Below are 19,606 nucleotides of genomic sequence, written 5' to 3' on the forward strand. Positions count from 1 at the left end.
ACGAGATTTACGATTTACTAAGTTTGTTTTTTTTTCGCATTCAAACACTGCACTAGACACGGCCATTAACCGGGTTTTGTCTAATGAGCTATGTAGGGAATGGGTTGTGACGGGTGGATGAAAACAGGAATCAGAAGAGAATCAAAGAAAACATGAGTCATAATTACAGCTCTTTGACGAGAAGCGGCTCAAAACAGCAGCACAGTCATAAAAACATCTGCTTACACAAAACCTTGCAGCTATTGAACAAGTAACAGCAGCAGAGTGGCCCCGTCCGCTCCCTAAATAGTAAACCAACATGTTGTCAGCTGGACGGATGTGAAGTTCCTGAGAGCCGGCGCTCCTCTCAACCTGAGCCATACATCATTTTTAATTGGTTGTGGCTGAAAGGGAACCTGCGGTAATTAAAACCTCAAGCACTGGCGAACGAAGCGCTGCTGCGGCGGCGAGGCCGCGCCTTCTTTTTCACCTCAAGTTCCATTAGCCAGTCGCAAACATGCGTGAGCCTCAAAGCATGTAAACTATCTGTGGAGAATCTGGAGAAATGTGTGGCCTATAAAAAAAAAAAAAGCGGATAGAATAAAGAAAAACAGCATCAATAGCAGCTGCAAAGGAAATCAGTACAAATTTAATTCACTGCATGTTCTGCATTAGAACCCTTCTTCAAAACCGGGGGATTAGCTCCGAAATCCGGTTGGAATAAATTTCACAGTCCGCAAACGGTGCCGCCACATGTTGCAGCGGAGGCTTTACAGGGACTCTGGGAGGCTGTGGGTCTGAATGAAGGTACTGTTCGTGCCAGGCGCTCTGTGGATATGCGTTTACTCAACCAGTCACATGTCCAAATCTAAGGAGCAAAAAAAAAAAAGATGTTTTTTTCCAGACAGATGAACCCGAAGATTCAGGTTCACGGCTCTATAGCGCAGGACATTGCTGTTTGAGGCGCTAGAAGGAACCGTCATCCCAGCCAGAGTCAGTCAGGCGGAGTGAGTTCTCCGTTTGTAATAAGCTCTGCAAATGCAATATCTACATTAAAAGATATGCATTGCAATAAGTCATTGCAATGTTTTACACACACAGCACAGATTGAATTGGTGACTGGCAACCTGGCAGGTGCCGACTCTATAATACTGTGGAACGCACTGTGGAAATTCTGAACCACACATTTTGAATAGAACGGCAATGAAAAATCGGTCACTATTCAAAAAAACAAAAAAACAAACCAAACTGGAGGGGATGATACAGAAATGGCCAGTAGTGGTTGTGCAACAATACAGAAGATGACAAGACGGCTGGGTGTTCCATCCTAGCAGAGGGACTGTGTAAACAGAGCTGGCAGGACCGGGTCGCGGCTTCGCTCGTCCTGCTCCGACCTTATAAGGAGGCCGGCTGAGCAACAGAGCACCCAGCGGCTGGGACAGACGGAGAGCACTGGGAGCACTGGGAGCAGTGGGCAGGCGGACTGGGTGAGAGGGGCGGGGGTGAGGAGGGAGGGTTGGGGGGGCGGGGGGGGTCGCCGTAGTTTCTACAGGCACTTTGCTGCAAAGTTTGGCAGCAAAGTGTGTGTGTGTGTGCGTGTGTGTGTGTGTGTGTGTGTGTGTGTGCGAAGCGAATGCATCTGGGAGGAGGTCTTCCCATTATACACGCTCATGAATAATGCATGAGAACAGAGGGTTGAATGAAAGACATTAATGAAAATCTCTCATCTTCAGCCGACTCTGAGACACGCGGGACTCGCTCGCCTTGCCCGCGGGCAGCGCTGGCTGGGGCCCGCTGCGAGGAGCCGGCGCCGTCTCGCCCAGAACACACCCCGGATTCTTTAAAAAAAAAAAAAGAAGTGAGAGAAAAGAAAAGAAGGATGAAGTGATGGAGACGCGTTTGTTCCCAGGAGCTGTTGACAGCCAGAGTGTGACTTCAGGGTCAGGGTGGGTGACGATCATCCGCAGAGGTCCAGCTGCTGGAAAACATCTGCTCCCACACCGTTAGTCACCTCACTGAGCTCGGAAAAGCTGAGTCAAGCAGGTGACCATGAGGCCCTCCTCCTCCTCCTCCTCCTCCTCCTCCTCCTCCTCCTGTCACAGAGAACTCGCTGTGATCTCTGGCTCACACCATCGATGGCAGCTTTGACCGTCCCGCTATAATTGCAGGGTGCGTACTTTGCGAGAGCTTAGGTGAGAGGGGGGGGGGGGGGGACATCTGTTTGAGAGAGATCCGCTTGTTTTCCTGGCCGCAGGCTGAACCCCCCCCACCCCCCAGAAAAAGGGAGAGAAAAAACAAAAAGCGAGGGCCTGGTTGATGCAGGTGCATGCGGGGTCTCAGGTGGCGATGGCGAGCGTGTCACAGCTACGGGGGCGGGGGGGGGGAAGTGAAGCGAAACACCAACATGTTAACAGCGAGGGTTCACTGACTGGCCGCACTTTCAGGGATTCCAATAGGAGTGCTACACGCTACACACGGTGCACCGCCAGGCCGAAGGAGGAGAAACGGCACCAGAGAGGAGGTGTGATGGGAGCGATGTGACGGGGTCGCGGGTGCAGCAGCTGCAGGTGTGAGAAGCAGACCACCTACAGGCTGAGGCGACACCTCACAGTTCGTCATAAAGAGCCGAGAACCAGCACTTATCGCCCCCTGCCTGTCCCAACGCATGTCTGTTACCGACCGCATGGAACAAGAGGGCGATGGTGCGACTCTGCTTCCTTGACAAACACAGCAACAGCTGCCAGCCCAGACGCTGGAAGCCAAAGTCGTGTCATAGCGGATAGGTAATACGTTTAAACGCTGATCTGGGAGCTGCACCAATGTTACCAAACAAGAATCACACAAAGAGTAGCCGAGGCTGTATTACTGGTGGTTTTCAGCGTATCTCACTCTGGAACGTCACTGTCAGAATCCTGTTTTTGACTTCAGTGTCTGACGGTGACAGAGTCGCTGTGATTGAGAAAGATGATGGAGCTTTGCTCGTCCACACCATGTTCTCCGGCAATGCTTCAAATGAACACCGACACGGAGCTGTAGGAAACCAGCTAGCAAACCAACTCGTCTCCAGATGTTGATAAGACCACGGAGGCAAAAGAAAAGGCTGTCTGTCTGGAGAGGCAAAAAGAGGAAAAGAGGAGCCAACAGAAGAACTGGGCAGGTCCTACACCAAGCCACCTGGAGGCGCTGCGTCAACGGCAGGGGTACGATATTACTATTACGAGTCAGGGAATAACAGTGTTGCTTTAAACTTTAATTTTTCAATCAATCGATCAATCAACTTCTATTTGTACTGCGCTAAATCACATCCAAAGACGTCTCAAAGTGCTTTGTACAATCAGAGGAAAAACCAACTGGGCCCCCAGAGCAAGCAAAGTGCCACAGTGGCCGGGAAAAACTCCCCTGTGGGAAGAAACCCAGAGCAGATCCAGACTCCAGAGGGTCAGAGGTCATCTGCCTATGACCAGTTGTAGGCAGAAGAACATACAAAAAAAATGTAGGGAGGGAGAGAGAGAATTTTTTCTAATCATTTTTAATCTAAAGTTTTTCAATATTATTACGAATCAATGAATACTGGCTGCAATACCTTGAACAGCCACTATGTGAGAATGGAGGCAGGGTTTAGTGACCTAAAGGGGTGGGGCCAAGACGAAGCTCGTGTGAAATAACAGAGAAAATATAACGGCCAACATTGACTCATCGGCCTCCGATCACACGGGAGCGAGCTCGGCGTTCACACCCACTTCAGTCAGGAGTCCCTCAAAGGTAGTGCACCAATGGAAACCCAGCGTAGGTCACCATTGACAGAGCAAGTGGCTGCACAATAAAACAAGCAGAGCCTTGCGGACGGCTCAAGGGCTCGTCATCAGTCACCCGGCCGTCCAAGGACACGGCCGGCCGGCCTCGGAGGCGGAGCAACGAGTCTGCAGCAGAGGGACTCCAGCAGAGAGGGACGCTGGCCAAGGGCCCTCGGCCCAACAAGAAGCACTCTCCCGCTCTCGCAAGGCCTCACGCTCTTAATCCTTCTCTGTGGCATAAGGATTAGCCAGAGCGGGTTGATGCGCACACCTTGAGGAGAGGAACCACGGGAGGAGAGCGGCTCGCCTTCGCCAGCCTCGCCGGCCAAATGTGAATCAATGGGGCGAATGACCAGAGGGCGACCACCCGTAATTGAAAGCCTTTTATGTGAAAAAGGAACAGACTGTTTGACTGCTGCTGCTGCTCTCCCGCTCGCCACTTTGTGCCCTGGCGCAGTGTCACCACTTAACCCCCGGCACACTGACCCCACAATTAGCATTTCAGTCGGCGCGGGAATCGCCTAACAGTGATGCAAACAAGTGCAAGAAATAGATTTCCATTTCACGGCTCGCACGTCTGACCCTCAGCAGAGGCTGCGTTTGCTGCTGCTCAGCGGTACATATAAATATTCAATGGCCTGTTAGACACGGCCGCCGCTGCCGACCCTAATCCTCCACAGAAGTTGCTGCCAAGTCAAGGAGCCTTTCTGAGGGCGGCGGGATAATAAATCAGCAGACCTCAAACACAGAAATATATCATAAAGGGCTTTCTGTATATGTCTTTGTTCTCCAGACGTGATGCTCGTCACAGCGGGCTCATGAGTCACGGGAGATGAAAGAGGAGCGCCACTCACGGCACGCACTCGCCGCAGACCGGACACGTTGGTGTATTAAAAATAATACACACACATCCTGGTTTGAATAATATCCACGCGATGTCTCACACATCTGCATGTGATCAAGTTTGTTCCCGTTCTTTGGCGTTTGCCTGTGGTGTAAATAAAGCTCTTATTCTTGCGGCCGGTTGTTGTGCACGAGTCAAACTCACTTGGGCCACGTCCGGACAGTGTCTCAGTCATTTTAGTTTTGTCAGTGCCCTTGCACGGTGCGAAGAAGAAAACGTTTCCTTCTTCCTGACGCATTCTTTTTCAAACCGAGAACTCTCGTCTGGAAAGGTTCGGAGTTATATTGCCAAAAAAGGAGGGGAACTTGCGCAACGGCAGCTGTTAGCGTTGCCTACGCTTGCACAATGATTCTCTGAAATGTTTACTGGCTTTAGCAAGAGGATACTAGTATGTTGTGTAAGTGGAAACACGTGTTGGGGCGCCACGGCCGCTATAGCGAGGTCCACAGTCAAAGTGCACATCTGTATAGAAATGTGGTTGGGTTTGGAGGTGCCAGTCACTGACTTTCACACCTCCAGAGAAATGTACAGAAGCTTTGAGAATCTCACGGAAGAACAAAGGAAGAACAGAAGTCATCGGCAGCGTGTTTGACTGCCTGCCACGTACACGGCTAAATCATCAACGCAATGAGTTGAACACTGACACTTGGCTGTCGAAGCCGCAGCTGAATCACAGCCACACGAGCACAACCTACCAGGGCTTGAACAGCGATCAAAGGTTTGCACAACAGATGGTGGAATATTATTCTTGATCTAATCTTTTCAAAGCTCTGGAGGATTTCACATTATGCTAAAGATGTTTAAGTTTGGAACGTGCAGAAATGTGAGTTGGTGATACATTAGAAGGGATGGATGCAGACACAACAGTCAACCCGATACTGGAGTAATTATTATTATGATTTTTTTTTTTTTTTTTTTCCCTCCCCAAGACTGGCAGCTCAACCAGCAATGGAAACTCCGGTCACGCCTTGTAATTACTATTCTCATATGCTCTTTGCATAGCGAATAAAACATTTGGAAATTGGTTGACATGGACTCCCCAACAACCTCCCCCCAAAAAGCCCTGTGGTACTTACCATGGGAGATGTTAACGTTTGGTTTAGTCCAACGGGGACCCACCGCATATTCCACCAAAGAGAAACACTGTGGCGTCGCTAATAGTACAGCAGCGTATATTTATGACATGCAGAGACACAAATTGGCGCTTGTGCTCGCACCACGGCTGTCAGTCAGGCACGATGGCCGGGAGTTAGCGTGTGTTTTCCCAAAACCCTCTCGACCACAATAGCATGTTTACACCGCGCCAAGGAAAATCTAGTGGCAAACAGGATGATTGACTGTTCAATCCTGGGCTGAGTGAGAGACAATCAAATGCAGGGGGGGGGGGAAATTGGTATAAACTCCAGACAAAAAACAAAACAATACAACAACAACAAAAAGTAAGGCACCGATGGTGGGTTTGGGGCAGGGACTCCGATGTCTGAAGCGCTGAAACGGCTCTTTCACTGGCTAAGAATTTCCCAACCTTTATAAATCAAAGATGAAATCAAATGAAGACGCGTTAATAAATAAGGAAACGTTGCCATGCAAACACTGCGGCTACAGACTCCACAATGGCATCTGTCATCCCACAAAGCTCAATCCTGCACGGGGTGTGTTAACCAAAATAATCTGGTCATTAAAACAAAAGAATCTATTCAACTGGGACGTCCCTCTGCGGACACATATCTTCACAGGCCACCAGGACACAGTGGACCAGATCCAAGTGAGACTGTACCAAACGCTTCTCTTCTCACATTTGTGGCCAAAGGAAAAATGTGCAACATCTACAACATGTTGGGCCTCCATTGAGCTGCTTTCATCCAGAGGGAAACCAGAGTGGTTCCGGTCGTAGAACCCAGGTTGACTCCTGCAGGGCCAACGGCACCGTCGCCGGGGTAAAGCACAGCTTTGATCAGGACGGCCGGCTCCTGCATCGCACAGAGGCTCCAAACACAAGCACAGGCAACAATTAGCGGCCGACAGAGGGTCATTAGAGAGGGGGGGGCGGGGCTGCTGCCGAGCTCCAGACTACCAACTACCCCCACCGCCCCCCCGCACCTCCAACTGGCAACTGCAGCCAACCAGGACCTCTGATAATATCAAATGACCTCTCCTTGTCCGAGCGGCGGCCGCCTGATGCCAAGTCTGCGAGACTCCGCAGAGAGCTGGCGGTCCCCCACAACTAAAGAGGAGAGGAGCGGCCGACAGGAAGTGTCCAGGGTGGGCCGCGGCGGTGGACCGCAAGCCTCAAGTGCGGCGAGGTCTGCGCAGAGCTGCTTTAGCCGCAGATGCTATCTGTCTTTCTCGGTCTTTGCTTTGTTTTTCTAATTCGCTTAAAGACCCAAAATGGAAATTGGTGTTGGTTTAGATTTATAACAGCAAAGCTGCACATTTCCCTCAGGGACCAAGCACCATTGAAAAGCTCAACCAGTGTGGTGACTGGTCTGAGGTGGGCACCACCGACCATCCCATTCCAAGTCAGCCCTGGCACAACAAAAGGCGTCTTCTTTGTCTACACACCTTTCTGGTCTGATGCCATTTCGAGATGATTCCAGACCGGTTCTGACCAGAACATAACGGCAGGCAACGATTAGAACTGGGCACATTTGTAAGGACACCTCATGCAGAGTCAATCGCTTTCAAGCAGTCCAATAGTTTGGAACAGCGGCCTATAAAAAGAACCGTTTTCTTCTTCAGTTGAATTTATTTCAAGACACTTGCAACGGCACAAGACTGGAGACGGAGCTGTCGGCATACTTCAGGTGACAGCACGGCGTGTTTGCCCACACCACAGACAGACAGACACCTGATCTTCCAGTCAGAGTTAACTCAATACGAAGCATGCAGAGTTTCCATGAGACACCCCTTACCCTTGGATTATTCCTAAACTCTGCGTTACCTTTTGCGGTTGCTAAGCGACACTTGGCAGATAACGCGGCCGCAGAGGAAGGTCAGAAGACACACACTGCTGCCCGTTGTTTGGCTGTTATTCCAGATTAAAGAGGGATTTTCTTCCATTTGGTTTTTGAATTCATTAGTTCTCGCCATATATGGCGAGTGAAGTTCCTGTCCGCTCTTTGTCTCCGCTAGTTAAAGCAGAGGGGCCTGTGACTCACGTCCAAACAGCTCCTCTAAAATAAACCCCGGGATCTTTTGGAAAAGGCTGCAGCCGTGCCAAAAACAAGGCCACCGGCTAATCGCCGGGTGATAAAATGTTCTGTCTCTCCGTCGCTCTCCCTCCCGCCTCTCTATCTGCCTCTGTTGGCAGCCGTGCAGAGTAAGAGTTGCAGCATATCATTAGATCAGCGGCGGTTCAAGGCCTCTGAACCCGCGACATGTTCAGGTTTTACGGGGAGACCTCACTGTTATCACAGACAACAGCGCATTCCAGCGCGGGGAATGCAGAACGAGTCCCGTTTTCAAACTCTCCGTCAACAAGATTTATGATTGCGCCCACGGCCTCCAGGATTTGTAGCTACAACCAAACCCATTTACCCCGGCTCTCGTTGGCACAGCACCGAGCCTGAAATGTGTTGCAGAGTTTACCTTCTTATTTCCTGCCAGGGGAATATTTGTCAGGATATTCAGGGCAACGCTGTGTGTGTGTCCGTCTGCTTACTGGAGTTAATGACATGATGTAAAATGGTTTTTCAGAATCCTGACACGGGAGTGACGGGAGAAAATGTTATTTGGCCTGTCCACATTCAGTCACCACGTTTGGCTACGTTTGATTCTAGCTGAAAAATCGTCTTTTATCTGCGTTTCTCATCCCAAAGCTGCTCTTCTCAGATAATAAATCAAACATTTAAAAAAAAAAAAGATTGAGTTGTCCTGGCAGGATAACCAGAATTGTCTGAAGGTCTTTAAGGCCTCTGCTGGTGTGGTTGATCTTCAGCGAGCGATGCTCCTCTGTTTCAAAGACCCTAACCCTGGGGGAAAAAAAAAAAAAAAAATGTATTCCAAGAATGTTTGGCCACTGTGTGATAAAACCCTGAGCATTAAAGAGCTTGGTATAACCAGGGCTCCTTCCTGCATTAATTTACCCCCCCCCCCCCCCTCTCTCTTGCTATCCTCGGACAGCAGAGTCTGTGCTGCCAGGAACAGGGCACCATACCGGGACGCTCTAAGCTCTTTAAACTACATGAAAGTGTCACAGCTGAATAGAAAGGATGACCTCCTCCCCCCGGTCACCATATCCTCCTCAAAAATCATTTGAAGTTAATCTCTGTGTTGAATAAATTCCTGCCCGACAAAGATAAGACCGACTCTACAGGAAGCCTTCTCAAAGTCTCTTTCATGCGGCATTGAGATAAATAAATGGAGGGAAATAAATGGAATTTGAAATCATATTTCTGGGGGGGGTTCCAAGAAGAGGTGTTTGTGTGTACGTTCAAGTTTATCAAAAAATGAGGAAGGCACTTTGCTAATATTTAACCATCACAGTATTAACTAAAAAAAAAATGAAATCCCTTTTGCCGTGTAAATTACCTACGACATTCAAAGCAGACGACTCCTTTGCAAAAGGTTAGAGCCATAAAGAAACATTCACAAGGGTAAAGATGATTTTTTTTTTGTTGTTGTTGTTGAGGTTAAAGAAAAGAAAAAGAAAGGGTCTTTTGCTGGTTTAATGGAGCAACTTAAAATGAGGCACCTTCTGGTGTCAGCAGTCTGAGAACAACAGCAACAAAGTCCAGATGGCTTCAGCATGCAGATCCCAACTGTTAGACGATGCCAAACACAGCACAGACGTATTGTGGACCAGCACCATCTTCGTCACTTAGAGAATATTAGCGGACACTAATCAAAAAAAAAAAAAAAAAAGAAGAAGAAGAAGAAGAAGAAGAAAAAACTTCAAAGCTGCGGGAAGAGAGCAATCTCTCCCACAATTACTGCTTCCCCTCGGCTTAAATCATTTGCAGAGGAATTTCTTGGATGTAAATAACTGTTTGCGTGGCTCTGATGGCTTGGGGCCGCACCCTCCTGTTGCCCAAGACGAGCGCTCGCGTCTCGCAAAATCCCTGCAAACCTATCACAAGACTGTCAACACTGCCTCTCTTTTGCTCGCCGCCATTCAACCTGACAGACGTAACCACAGACTTTAGTTCTTAGAGCACAGTGAGTGTGTGTGTGTCTGTCTGCGTGCATGCGCACCTTTTTTTTTTCCTTATTTCCCCGTCTTTTCTCACATTTGCGCCCACATCAAAGGCTGCAGCGCGCTGGAGGAAGGCAGATGACACCACATCCTGTCTTCATGTGAGTTAACCAGAGCCAGGGAGGAGTGGAAACCGATGGGCCGCCGCGATACCACGCTGGAGGGAGGCGGAGCTGAAGTGAACTGAGTGCAACCCAGTCGGCATTAAAGGGGGCGATTGTATCTTCACACGCTGGCATGTGTATGTGGACCTGAGGGGGGGAAGGTTGGAGGGCGGGGGGGCGGCAATACAGCTGATTTCTAAATGTCAGGTTAACTACAGGCTGTGCAATTCATGTCAATTGACAAAGATCCCGCATTGATCTAATTAACTTGAGCAGGACGTGAAAAGCTGCCAAGAGGAAGCTCCTTGCTGAGGACTGCGCTGACCTTTTCTTGTTATCTGAGTATTAGCCACACTTCTCCTTTCTGGTTTGTGGACGGTGTTCATTGGATCTTTACGCCCCAGCCGAGGAGCAGACGGGCATTCAGGAAGACATTTGTAAGCTGTTGAGTCTCACGTCGATATCCCACTCTTCCTCCCGCACAGTGGCCCAGGGAGGGAAGATGGATCCCGCACGATGCGGCTCCTCGACACGATGGGCAGATTACTTACAGCGTCTGGATCGAGACGCTGGAAAGGGAAAGCGCCAAAGAGAAGGTTTTATTTTTGGTCCCCACTTCCTTTTTGTCGAGCACCACATCGCAGTTCCCTGGTGGTCTCAAGAAGGGAGACACTGCTGCGTTTCAGAAAATCTGAAGAAATATTATCACTGGCTGACTGTAGTTTTCTTAAGTTGCATCTCAATCAGCTTTTATATATATATATATATATCACCTTCAGTTCAGGGTGCTCAGACTGTCACTGACTGTCTGAGTACCCTGAACTCACACTGAAACTGAAAGTGTACGAGTGGCGGGGAAAGGACAGGGTTTCAGAGCCTGACTGCACTGATGGATGAGCGTCAGCATCCTGCCTGAGCAATGAGCGGCCTCCTATCGTTCAAGTCAATAGGACTGTGCAAAGCGTCAATTGCTGTGCATAAAATGTCAAGATGTGGAATATGGAGTGGTGATTGACAAACAACTTCCCAAAAAGTAGGTGGCACAATCTCTCTCCAACATCTTTCAGCACACACGAGAAGAAGAACCCAAGCCCTGAAAAAGAAGCGCGCTGCTGCCTGGTGCAGAGTGAAGTGCTCCTCAGCGCAGACGTTGGATTACCTTCAGACAAGTACAAATGGCATAATCTGTTGTGGTAGCACAGCGCAACATGTTGTGACATTCCCACCAGCTGCCGAGGCCATCTCACAAGGGCTCAGTCTTGCTTTTAACTCCTCCCCTAAAGTAAAGATGCAGCCGACATTTATCAGATTGTTTTAGCCAAACATTTTAAAATTGGGCAGAATGATGAGAAATTGCATCAACCAAAGCGAGCTAGTCCTGAATCCAGCAGCTCACGGTCAACCACAAAACCTCTCCCTGTCTCGTGGGGGGGGGGGGGGGGGGGGGGACGGGGATGGGGGGGCAGATGCCTGCTTGGGATATTGAAAAAAAGAATCGAAACAAAGTGACTAATTGTCATTTGTTTAAACTTGAACTCCAGCCGGCTGGTGGGATGAAGGTTTGCAGGTCGTCGGTCGTGCTGAAGTGACTCCTCCCACCCCGTCTTCCTTTGCACAGCCTCTTCTCCGCTCACATCAAAAAGGGGCTCGGCCTCGGTGAGATCACCGGTCAACCTCATGAACAAAAACAGCTGCGACGGAGCAAAACAGAGATGATATAAGTGGCTTCCTCCTCGCCAAGGCGGCACTGGAGCAGCCCACTTGTGATAAGCTGCAGCCTTTATTGTGTTTGAAGGCCGGCCCCCCCCCCCCCACACACACACACACACACACACGGACCACGGGGAGGGGGAGAAAACAAGCCAGGCAATTTAGAGATGCTGGTAATGCAGGAGGAAATATAAAGTGCGATCTCTTGAACCCTGCCAAAAGAAAGCGTCTGGCTTTTCTCTGGTCGGGGAAGCAGTGGGAGGAGCTCCGACCGGCGTGATCTGTGAAAAAGCTTCGACATGTCCCAGTGCGAGCCAAGGGATGCAGCAAGTGCTCAAACTGAGAGAAAACAAGCACACGATATCATTGTTGGGTTTAATCTGGGGCGGGTTATTTCCTGCTCCTTCTTCTGCTGCTGGCGCTGCTCCGGAGAGAAAGAGCTGGGTTTACACCAGCCGACAGGACAAAGTCCCTGCGTGTCCATGAGGACCAAAGCGCCATGCCGAGTGCTTCAACAGGACAGAAAAAAAGGCTTCTTGGCCAGCAACAGGTCACACATACAGCCTCACAACACACACTGGCATGGTGTGTGATTATGACCAAAAACTTGATGAAAAACACATTCAGATTGTTCGGTTCCAACTCTGAACCAAGGCAACCAACTGCACCATTTTAATTCCCTTGAATTAGCAGCACAATAGTATTGTAGTATAGTAGTCTTTGTATTTTTTATTCTTAAAAAAAGAGCAAAAGAAAAGAAAGGCGGCCTCTCTGGAGAGTGACACAAGCGAGCGGCACAGGCTGCAGGGGATGCAGACTGTTCTTACATATGCACCAAAGAAATCTTCTTTGAAAAGAGAAACATTTCAACATTTCAGTACCCAGAGTGGAGCTAAACACTTTAATGGGACTCACAATTTCCCTTTGGATTTGACTTGACCCGCTCCAGGCCAGACAGGCTCAGGGTTCTACATGGATCCAGCCTCGGCATCTGACGTTCTCATTTCTTTTAAAACACGAGGAATCAAAGTCACCTCCGTCGAATTTAAATACCGGTCCAGTGCCCGGGACTCAGACAGAGCCCAGAGCCTGAGAACACGAGGGCTCTGATAATGAAGCCAACAATGTTACAAGGTTAATGGGATGAAGCTGTGAGGGAGATTATGCAGCAGGATTATGTAAAGTGAAGCGCTAATATGCTTAGTGTGCACACTTGCTGTATATTGATGAGATTACTCTCATCGCTGAATAAAAGTATTGTAAAACATTATGCCAACGCGGGGATGTTGCCACTTAACCACATGACCTGTAGCTTCTGCATCAAAGTCACTTATCAAACACCTCTCCCATTATGATTAACCCTCGTAGTAGAGTATGGCTGATATGCTTGTGTTAATGCCTGACGAGAACACTACAACACTACATAATATCCTTGTGACTAAGAGATAATAAACTCATTTTATTCAAAAAATAAATAAAAAAAATAAAAAATCCTGAACGCCAGGGTCAATAGGAGGCTGTGCAATGGATCAAAGCTCTTGCATCCACCTTGTAGGCGGTGCAGTAACACCATAACCTTCCATAAAAGACTCCCCAGCTCGTGATGCATTTAGACAACGGCAGTGCAAACAAAGGCCTTTGTCCTTGAATTGCGTCTGAACGATCCATTTATCATATTTCTTCTAAACTCTGCCTTTGGATCTGGTTCCAAAGACACGGCTCAGGATAAAATAAAACCAGTGTCCCTGATTATATTGGCGGGGCAGGGCAGGATGAGGGGTGGGGGCGGTCACCCAGACACCCCCTTCAACCCCACCCCAGGAGAAGGGGGGTTGGGGGGTGGCGGGGGGGGTCATGAAGAGCCACGGTCACGTCTGGCGAGAGTGTGAGTGGAGGAGCTGGCAGCCAGACGGCTCCGCCTCCATCTGGGACCCCTGAATTAAACATCAGCGAGGCAGACGGGCACCCTGCCGGAGAGCTTCAGGGACCAGGGACTGGGGCCAATTAGCCAGTGCCCAGTCTATTTAGACTTTACCTTGTAGCCAATTAAGAGGGGATCAAAAGGGATTACCGAGGTCCGATAGGACATCAGGCAGGCTGAATGCAGCGTCAAAAAAAAACAAAAAACGAAAAATAAATAAGTGTCAGCAGACGACTCGGACACTCTGGCTTGATGCAGCTCACTTCCTCTTCTCCAATGTCTGGTACGAGCAAATACTGCGAGGGACGAGCCCAGAACAGGAAACACATTGGAGAGCATCGGCAGGAGCGTTTGAGAACAAGAGCAGAGGTCTTTGTCCAGCGCTGCTGGGAAAAAAATTAAAAAAAGATTCCAGTCAAAGTGATTTGTAAGAAAAGCCAAAAGGGACTCAAGCGCTTCGCATCAGCAAAGAAGCGCTCGGATTTATTTCAGTCTCGCTCGTCTTTATAGAGGTTCACTCTTATCTGAGGTTCCAGGATTGTACAGGCGGAAAACAAAGAGTGAGCTTTGATGGAAGTGGGGCCCACAAACATCCCAGAATAATAAGTCTGAGGCGCATCTGCGGCGATGACTGCGCAACCTTCAAGTATCAGGACAGAGCCGTGCGGCACTTTTATTGTTTTGGCAACGGTCCAGGGAATTAAATTTGAAATGAAACACCTGCTGTGAGACACAGAGCATACACTCAGGGACGTAGGGGCAGGCGATTTATTGGAGATGGATGTAAATATTCTTACGATGAAGATTAAAAGTGCACAATAAAGCAACACAGGAGGAAACTCTGAGAGCGCGTGCGAGGAAATTCCAGTCCGTCCCTTTCACATGTTGGTGAAAGCCGAGTCTTGCTCTCCGCTGCCTGCGACTCATTAGTGCACGCCACTTTGTTTTGTGAGCCCTTAAATCCACAGGCGTACAATTAATGGGGAGCAGATGCGCCATCATGCAACTGTAGTGGCCTGTTGTCGGTTCCGGGGGGTGGGGGGGGGGGGGAGTTGTAATGGGGTAAAGCAAACGCTGATAGACTCTTTTCATTTCCCAGGACGCTCACACACTGACCTCTGGCCGCCGACGCCGGGGCGGACAAAATAAGGCCAAAGAGCGAAACAGGAAAAAGAAAAACCAACTAGCTTCATCGCTAAGCTCTTCCAGCGGAGCACCTCCTCCTTGCCAGGTAGGGCGAGGGCAGAGGCAGCTGCCGGGAACATATACCTGCCTCGGCTCATGGCAGCGCTGACAGAACACACCGGCGGACCACATGTTCCGCTCCACCGGCCATGAGCCGCACGTTTACGCACGTGTTTGTTCCCATTTGTGAGCTGACATGAGGGGGGGAGGAAAAAAAAAGAAGAAAAAAATTCCTCCGTGATAAAAAAAAAAAAAAAAAATCTTTTACAGCATTTGCAACGAGGAATTCATTGCATTTGCCGTTGGGTGACGGCCCCCTTGGAATAGTTAACATTCTGACATCAATCTATTCCCCCAGGCCGGGGGAAAGACGGTGAAAGCAGGAGAAACTGGCGTTCGTCCTGCGCTCGAGCGTCTCTGAAGGTGTCGAGGTCTGCAGGGAGACGGTGGAGACAGTGTGTAGTTGTGCGGCACAGGGACAAACTCCTGGCGTGGCAGCGAGCAGCAGCGAGCGGCAGTGAGAAGCAGTGAGTTAACGTGGCAGCAAAGTTTTTTTGGGTCCTGATTCAGTTCGGATTGGACAGCGCAGCCTTTGTCTCTCATTGAGCGGCGTTGCCGAGTCAGCCGACGGATGGCGGCGGCGGCACTAATGGATCTGCCGGAGGCTTCTCATTAGGCTGCCGCTGACCAAAGACAAGGCACCGCCCATTTCCTGGCCTGTGACAGGCTGAAGATCAATAATGCCAGAGCCAAACGGGGGAAATATTTGGGAGATGATGAATCTCGGAACGCCTTTCGCAATATTTCATTAAAGGAACGCCGTCGGCCCCAGACTGTCGGTTTACAAATATTGGAAGGGAGTGTGACATCCGTTGCTCCAACGTCCATTCTATATTTTATATATTGCAAAATGGAAGGGAGAGGAACAGAGGTCACGGCAGGTCAAACTGCACACGTCCGTCTGCCTGGCTGGAAATGAAACTGTTGTGTTTGTTTCTCGCAGAAAAAGAAAATGCTAAAAAAAAAAGAAAAAGAAAAACCAAACAAACAAACAAACAGCCATCTTGCTTACAATATGAGATCGTCCAATGTCACAGCTGCCCTGGGCCCGACCATGCACGCCAACAAAGACACAGCATGGTTTGTCTTTGGCTTGTTCTTGTCACACCACCTCCTCAACCTGCAGCTAGAAACCTCGTGAAAGACGGACGTGACCACTCAGTTTGTTTTGAAGGTGTTGCTACTGTTGTTAGGACTCTGACCACCAGCCTGCACCTCAGTCTGAGGTCAAGCGGAGGGGGGGGAAGACAGCGTCCCGGGACATATCCAGTTCTCTCTTCTTGTTCAAAAGAAAAAAACTGAATTCACACGGCGACACTTTGACCACAGCAGTTTTGCCATCACGCTCTGCAGGACGTCATTTCATTGCCACCACAGAGGTCACACCGCGTGCATGACGTGCATTCCTAAATATATACATACGCTTTTTTTTTTTTTTTTGGTTTTGAACCCTCTGTCGTACGCAACTGCTGTCACATGCCAGGGGGAGAGTATTGACTAAGAGCGGCCCCTTCCTGCCCTAGATTCACTTCTCGTTCGCACTCTGACTCGGCCGCTGTTTCTCTCAGGACGCTGGAAAAACAGTGGGCTCTGTTTCAGGCTTGAATTGTAAACTTTGTTTTTTGTTTTGTTTTTTTGTTTTGTTTTGTGGACTCCAGTGTGTTATGGCGCATTTTGCCCCCCTGCTTGGAGTCACCCTTCTGTCGGGATTCATCGGCCTGCTGGCAGCAAACTACTGCGACCTCCACGCTGCTTCGGGCCAGAGTCTGGCTCTGCCCTTTGCCTTCCACAGACTGACCCTGCAGCACATGGTCAGATGGACTCGCGACAGCAAAATCGTTTTCAACAGAGAGCGAGGCAGAGTGTCGGTGGGGAAGGAGGCCGACGTCGCGGCTAACGGCTCCCTGCTGCTGGCCGACCTGCGGGCCTCGGCTGCAGGGTTCTACCGGGTCAGCGTGCTGCATCCTAACGCGACGCCGGCAGACAGCTGGAGCGGCCGCCTCTGCGTGGAGGAGAGGGTTCTGAAGCCTCGGCTGGGTTACGCCTGCGACTCCCAGTCGGCCGTCGTGGATCTGGACTGCCTCGTCGCCAACCCTGGAGGTCTGGACTTCCAGTGGGCACTCGACGGTAAGCGCTTGGAAAGCGAGAGCGGTCAAAGACTGAGCGTGTCGCTGGCGAGGCTGAGAGGCCAGGGCAGCTTCACCTGCAGCGCCGCAAACAAAGTCAGCAAGGCGGAGAGCGACGCCGTCCGTCCAGTTTGCAAGAGTCCACCGCCACCAACCCCCCCCGTTCTGCTGTGTTACAGAGCCATAACTGTGAAGGCTGTATTCGCAGGAGGGGCGTGTCTCATCCTGCTGCTGCTCACTGTCGTCATCGTGCAATGCTGCAGCTCCAGGAAGCGCGGCAGAGGCCGGGGCAGAGAGAAGCAGGAGCTCGGGATGGTCGCCATCAGCCAGAGCGAGCCAGGCAGCGTCGGGCTGCAGTACGAGACCCAGGTCCTGAGCACGGAGCCTTCAGCCAGGACCTGCAGCGAGAGCGTTCCTCACCCCCACTCTGGAAACAGTCCTCCGCACCTGTCGGCCACGGCTGAAGCGAAGCAGCCTTCGCCCGTGCCCAAGCCGAGGACCAAGACCGCCCTTCCACCAAACAGCCACACCAATAACTAGCAATCGGCCGTGGACCGGGGACCAGGACAGAGACTTTTATGTAAACTTTAAAAAGTGAAGTAAGTTGACAATGTTTTATCGCCGGAGCTGAACATTTTCTGGGTTTTTTACTTTTTGTAGTTTGGTACAGTACAGTTTGAAAGCAGCAACAACAGTAGGCTGTTCCCGTTTGTGTGTTTTTGTTTGTTTTGTTGTTTTGTTGTTGTTGTTGTCGTTGTCATTTTCACTTCAAACGTGGTCCTGTTTTTTTCTCTGTTAAAGTTTGGTTGTGCTTTCAGTTTCACTTATGAAGACTGACTAATTTCTCAACATCAACTGTGCGCTACAGGTTGCCTGCCTCATGCATTGAATTCTAGAACCGCAGAGCTTTTTGCAGAACTGTTTTTAAATGAACACAGGCAGAGGAGAAGCAGTTTCAGAATGGAAAAAATCACTCTACTAAATGGGGAGGCTGCATTTCACACAAACTGAGCACGCATTTCATGTTTGCCATCATCAAGTACGATTTAGTCATGCATTTCTATCCCCCCCCCCCCCAGTGGTGTTGAAGGAAGACATGCTAACACCGACATTGGCACAGAGCCGCGTACGCAGAGTCACCGTCACTGAAGCATTTGCCACAAAGACTTCCTGTCGGTTCAGAACTGGCGGCACCGGCCATTTCCTGGGGGAACTGACCGGTGGGGGAACTGACCGGTGGGGGAACTGACCGGTGGGGGAACTGACTGGTGCCGCTGAGTTTCGAGAGCTGTCACGCCACGTCTCTGGTTTCAGTCGTCTGACACCGGCATTCGCTGCCTCCACTTGAAACCCTCGTCATGGTCTTTGTCCAGAGTGCAGGCACGGATTCGGAGATTTTGCCATACATTGTGTAAATATCAAGGTGGTTTGAGAATTCAGTGCCACAAGACAATTCATGATGTGCAACAACAAGAGAATGCTTGGACATTTTCTTTATGAAAAGCCCTTTTGTCCATCTCATGTACCCGTCTGAGAAAATATCACAGTATGGGAGAGAACGGAACACTTTTTCCTACCAAACTGCTCCACATCTATCAGGCCTGGTACAAAGCACTCATCACAAGTTGCAACGACTGATCCAATATCTCAAACACGTCTGTAAAACAAGTTCTAAGTAGCTCAACCCAGTCAAAAACAAGCCTTTGTTGCAGATTCTTACACGTCAGCATTCTTGCCCTCATTAAAATTTGCTTGCTTGCAAGAAGTTATTAAAAGGGGGAGGGGGAGGGGGGGGAATCAATGGAGGAATGGATTAGCCAAGGCAAATATCTTTTATCTGCAATGGCTAAATGGTAATCCTGACATGAAAGTGTTTGCTATCTGGCCTAATGCTGTGTGACAGCCACATAATGGAATCCCCCTGAGCATCATCGCCTAAAACGTACAAGCCAATGTCATCTTTTGTTGGGCCCCCGCTCCGCTCCTGCTCCGCTCCTGCTCCGCTCCTGCTCCGGCTCTCTGTACATGGCTGAAATTTCAGTCCGGCCGGCAGGGATTTGGCAGCAAAGCTGGTATCTGCCGCTGGAGCGACGCCAATCGTCTTTCTTGAGAAGCGCTGGAGATTTTTGGCCGGCGATCCGTCTCGTCGCTTCACTTCCGCTGGTTTAAAGTGTCGTGTGGCTGGAGAAGCTGAGCACACGCACGTTGGATTCCAAGTTTGTCTCGCAAACGAGGTGGGGCCAATTTTCAGGGGGCCGACTTAATGAAACACATCTCCGATGCTTTTAGCAGATCTGCTCTGGAGCTGAAGGTTAGATTGCGTCTCGGTAGGGAGACCGATAGCATTCACCTCCAGTTAAAGGAAATGCATCAACTCAATACGTTGGCAACGGGCAGATTTGCCAAAATGTTGAACTGTCCCTTTAACGCGTGTTGGTCCAACGCTTGCCTTGACGTGGTTTCCCAATTGCCAAGATCTTTCCCCAGTTATTTGCACTCTTCCACCTGAGCATTTCACACTTGTTTCACACAGCCTTCTAACAGCACACATGGAAGAGCTGGGGAATATCTGTGGCTGCCTGCAACACACCTTATCCAGCCTCCCAAAGCCACTTGGGGTGTCTTGGCC

The 19,606-nt window shown here is 49.8% G+C and overlaps 1 protein-coding gene across 1 annotated transcript; it reads left to right on the plus strand.

The window, feature by feature from the left end:
- Positions 1 to 16,392: 16,392 nt before the first annotated feature.
- Positions 16,393 to 18,147, plus strand: LOC142903798 (uncharacterized). Its single transcript, XM_076049632.1, has one exon. The coding sequence runs from the start codon at positions 16,516 to 16,518 to the stop codon at positions 17,515 to 17,517; it is 1,002 nt and encodes a 333-aa protein (XP_075905747.1). The 5' UTR covers positions 16,393 to 16,515; the 3' UTR covers positions 17,518 to 18,147.
- The last annotated feature ends 1,459 nt before the right edge of the window (positions 18,148 to 19,606 follow it).

Source organism: Nelusetta ayraudi, unplaced genomic scaffold (genome assembly GCF_046127955.1).
Source record: "Nelusetta ayraudi isolate G7.1 ecotype Tasmania unplaced genomic scaffold, CSIRO-AGI_Nayr_v1 ptg000119l, whole genome shotgun sequence".
Classification (NCBI taxonomy): Eukaryota; Metazoa; Chordata; class Actinopteri; order Tetraodontiformes; family Monacanthidae; genus Nelusetta; species Nelusetta ayraudi.

Excerpts from the sequence above, each read along its gene's own strand:
- LOC142903798 (XM_076049632.1), top strand. The coding sequence starts at position 16,516 with ATGGCGCATTTTGCCCCCCTGCTTGGAGTCACCCTTCTGTCGGGATTC.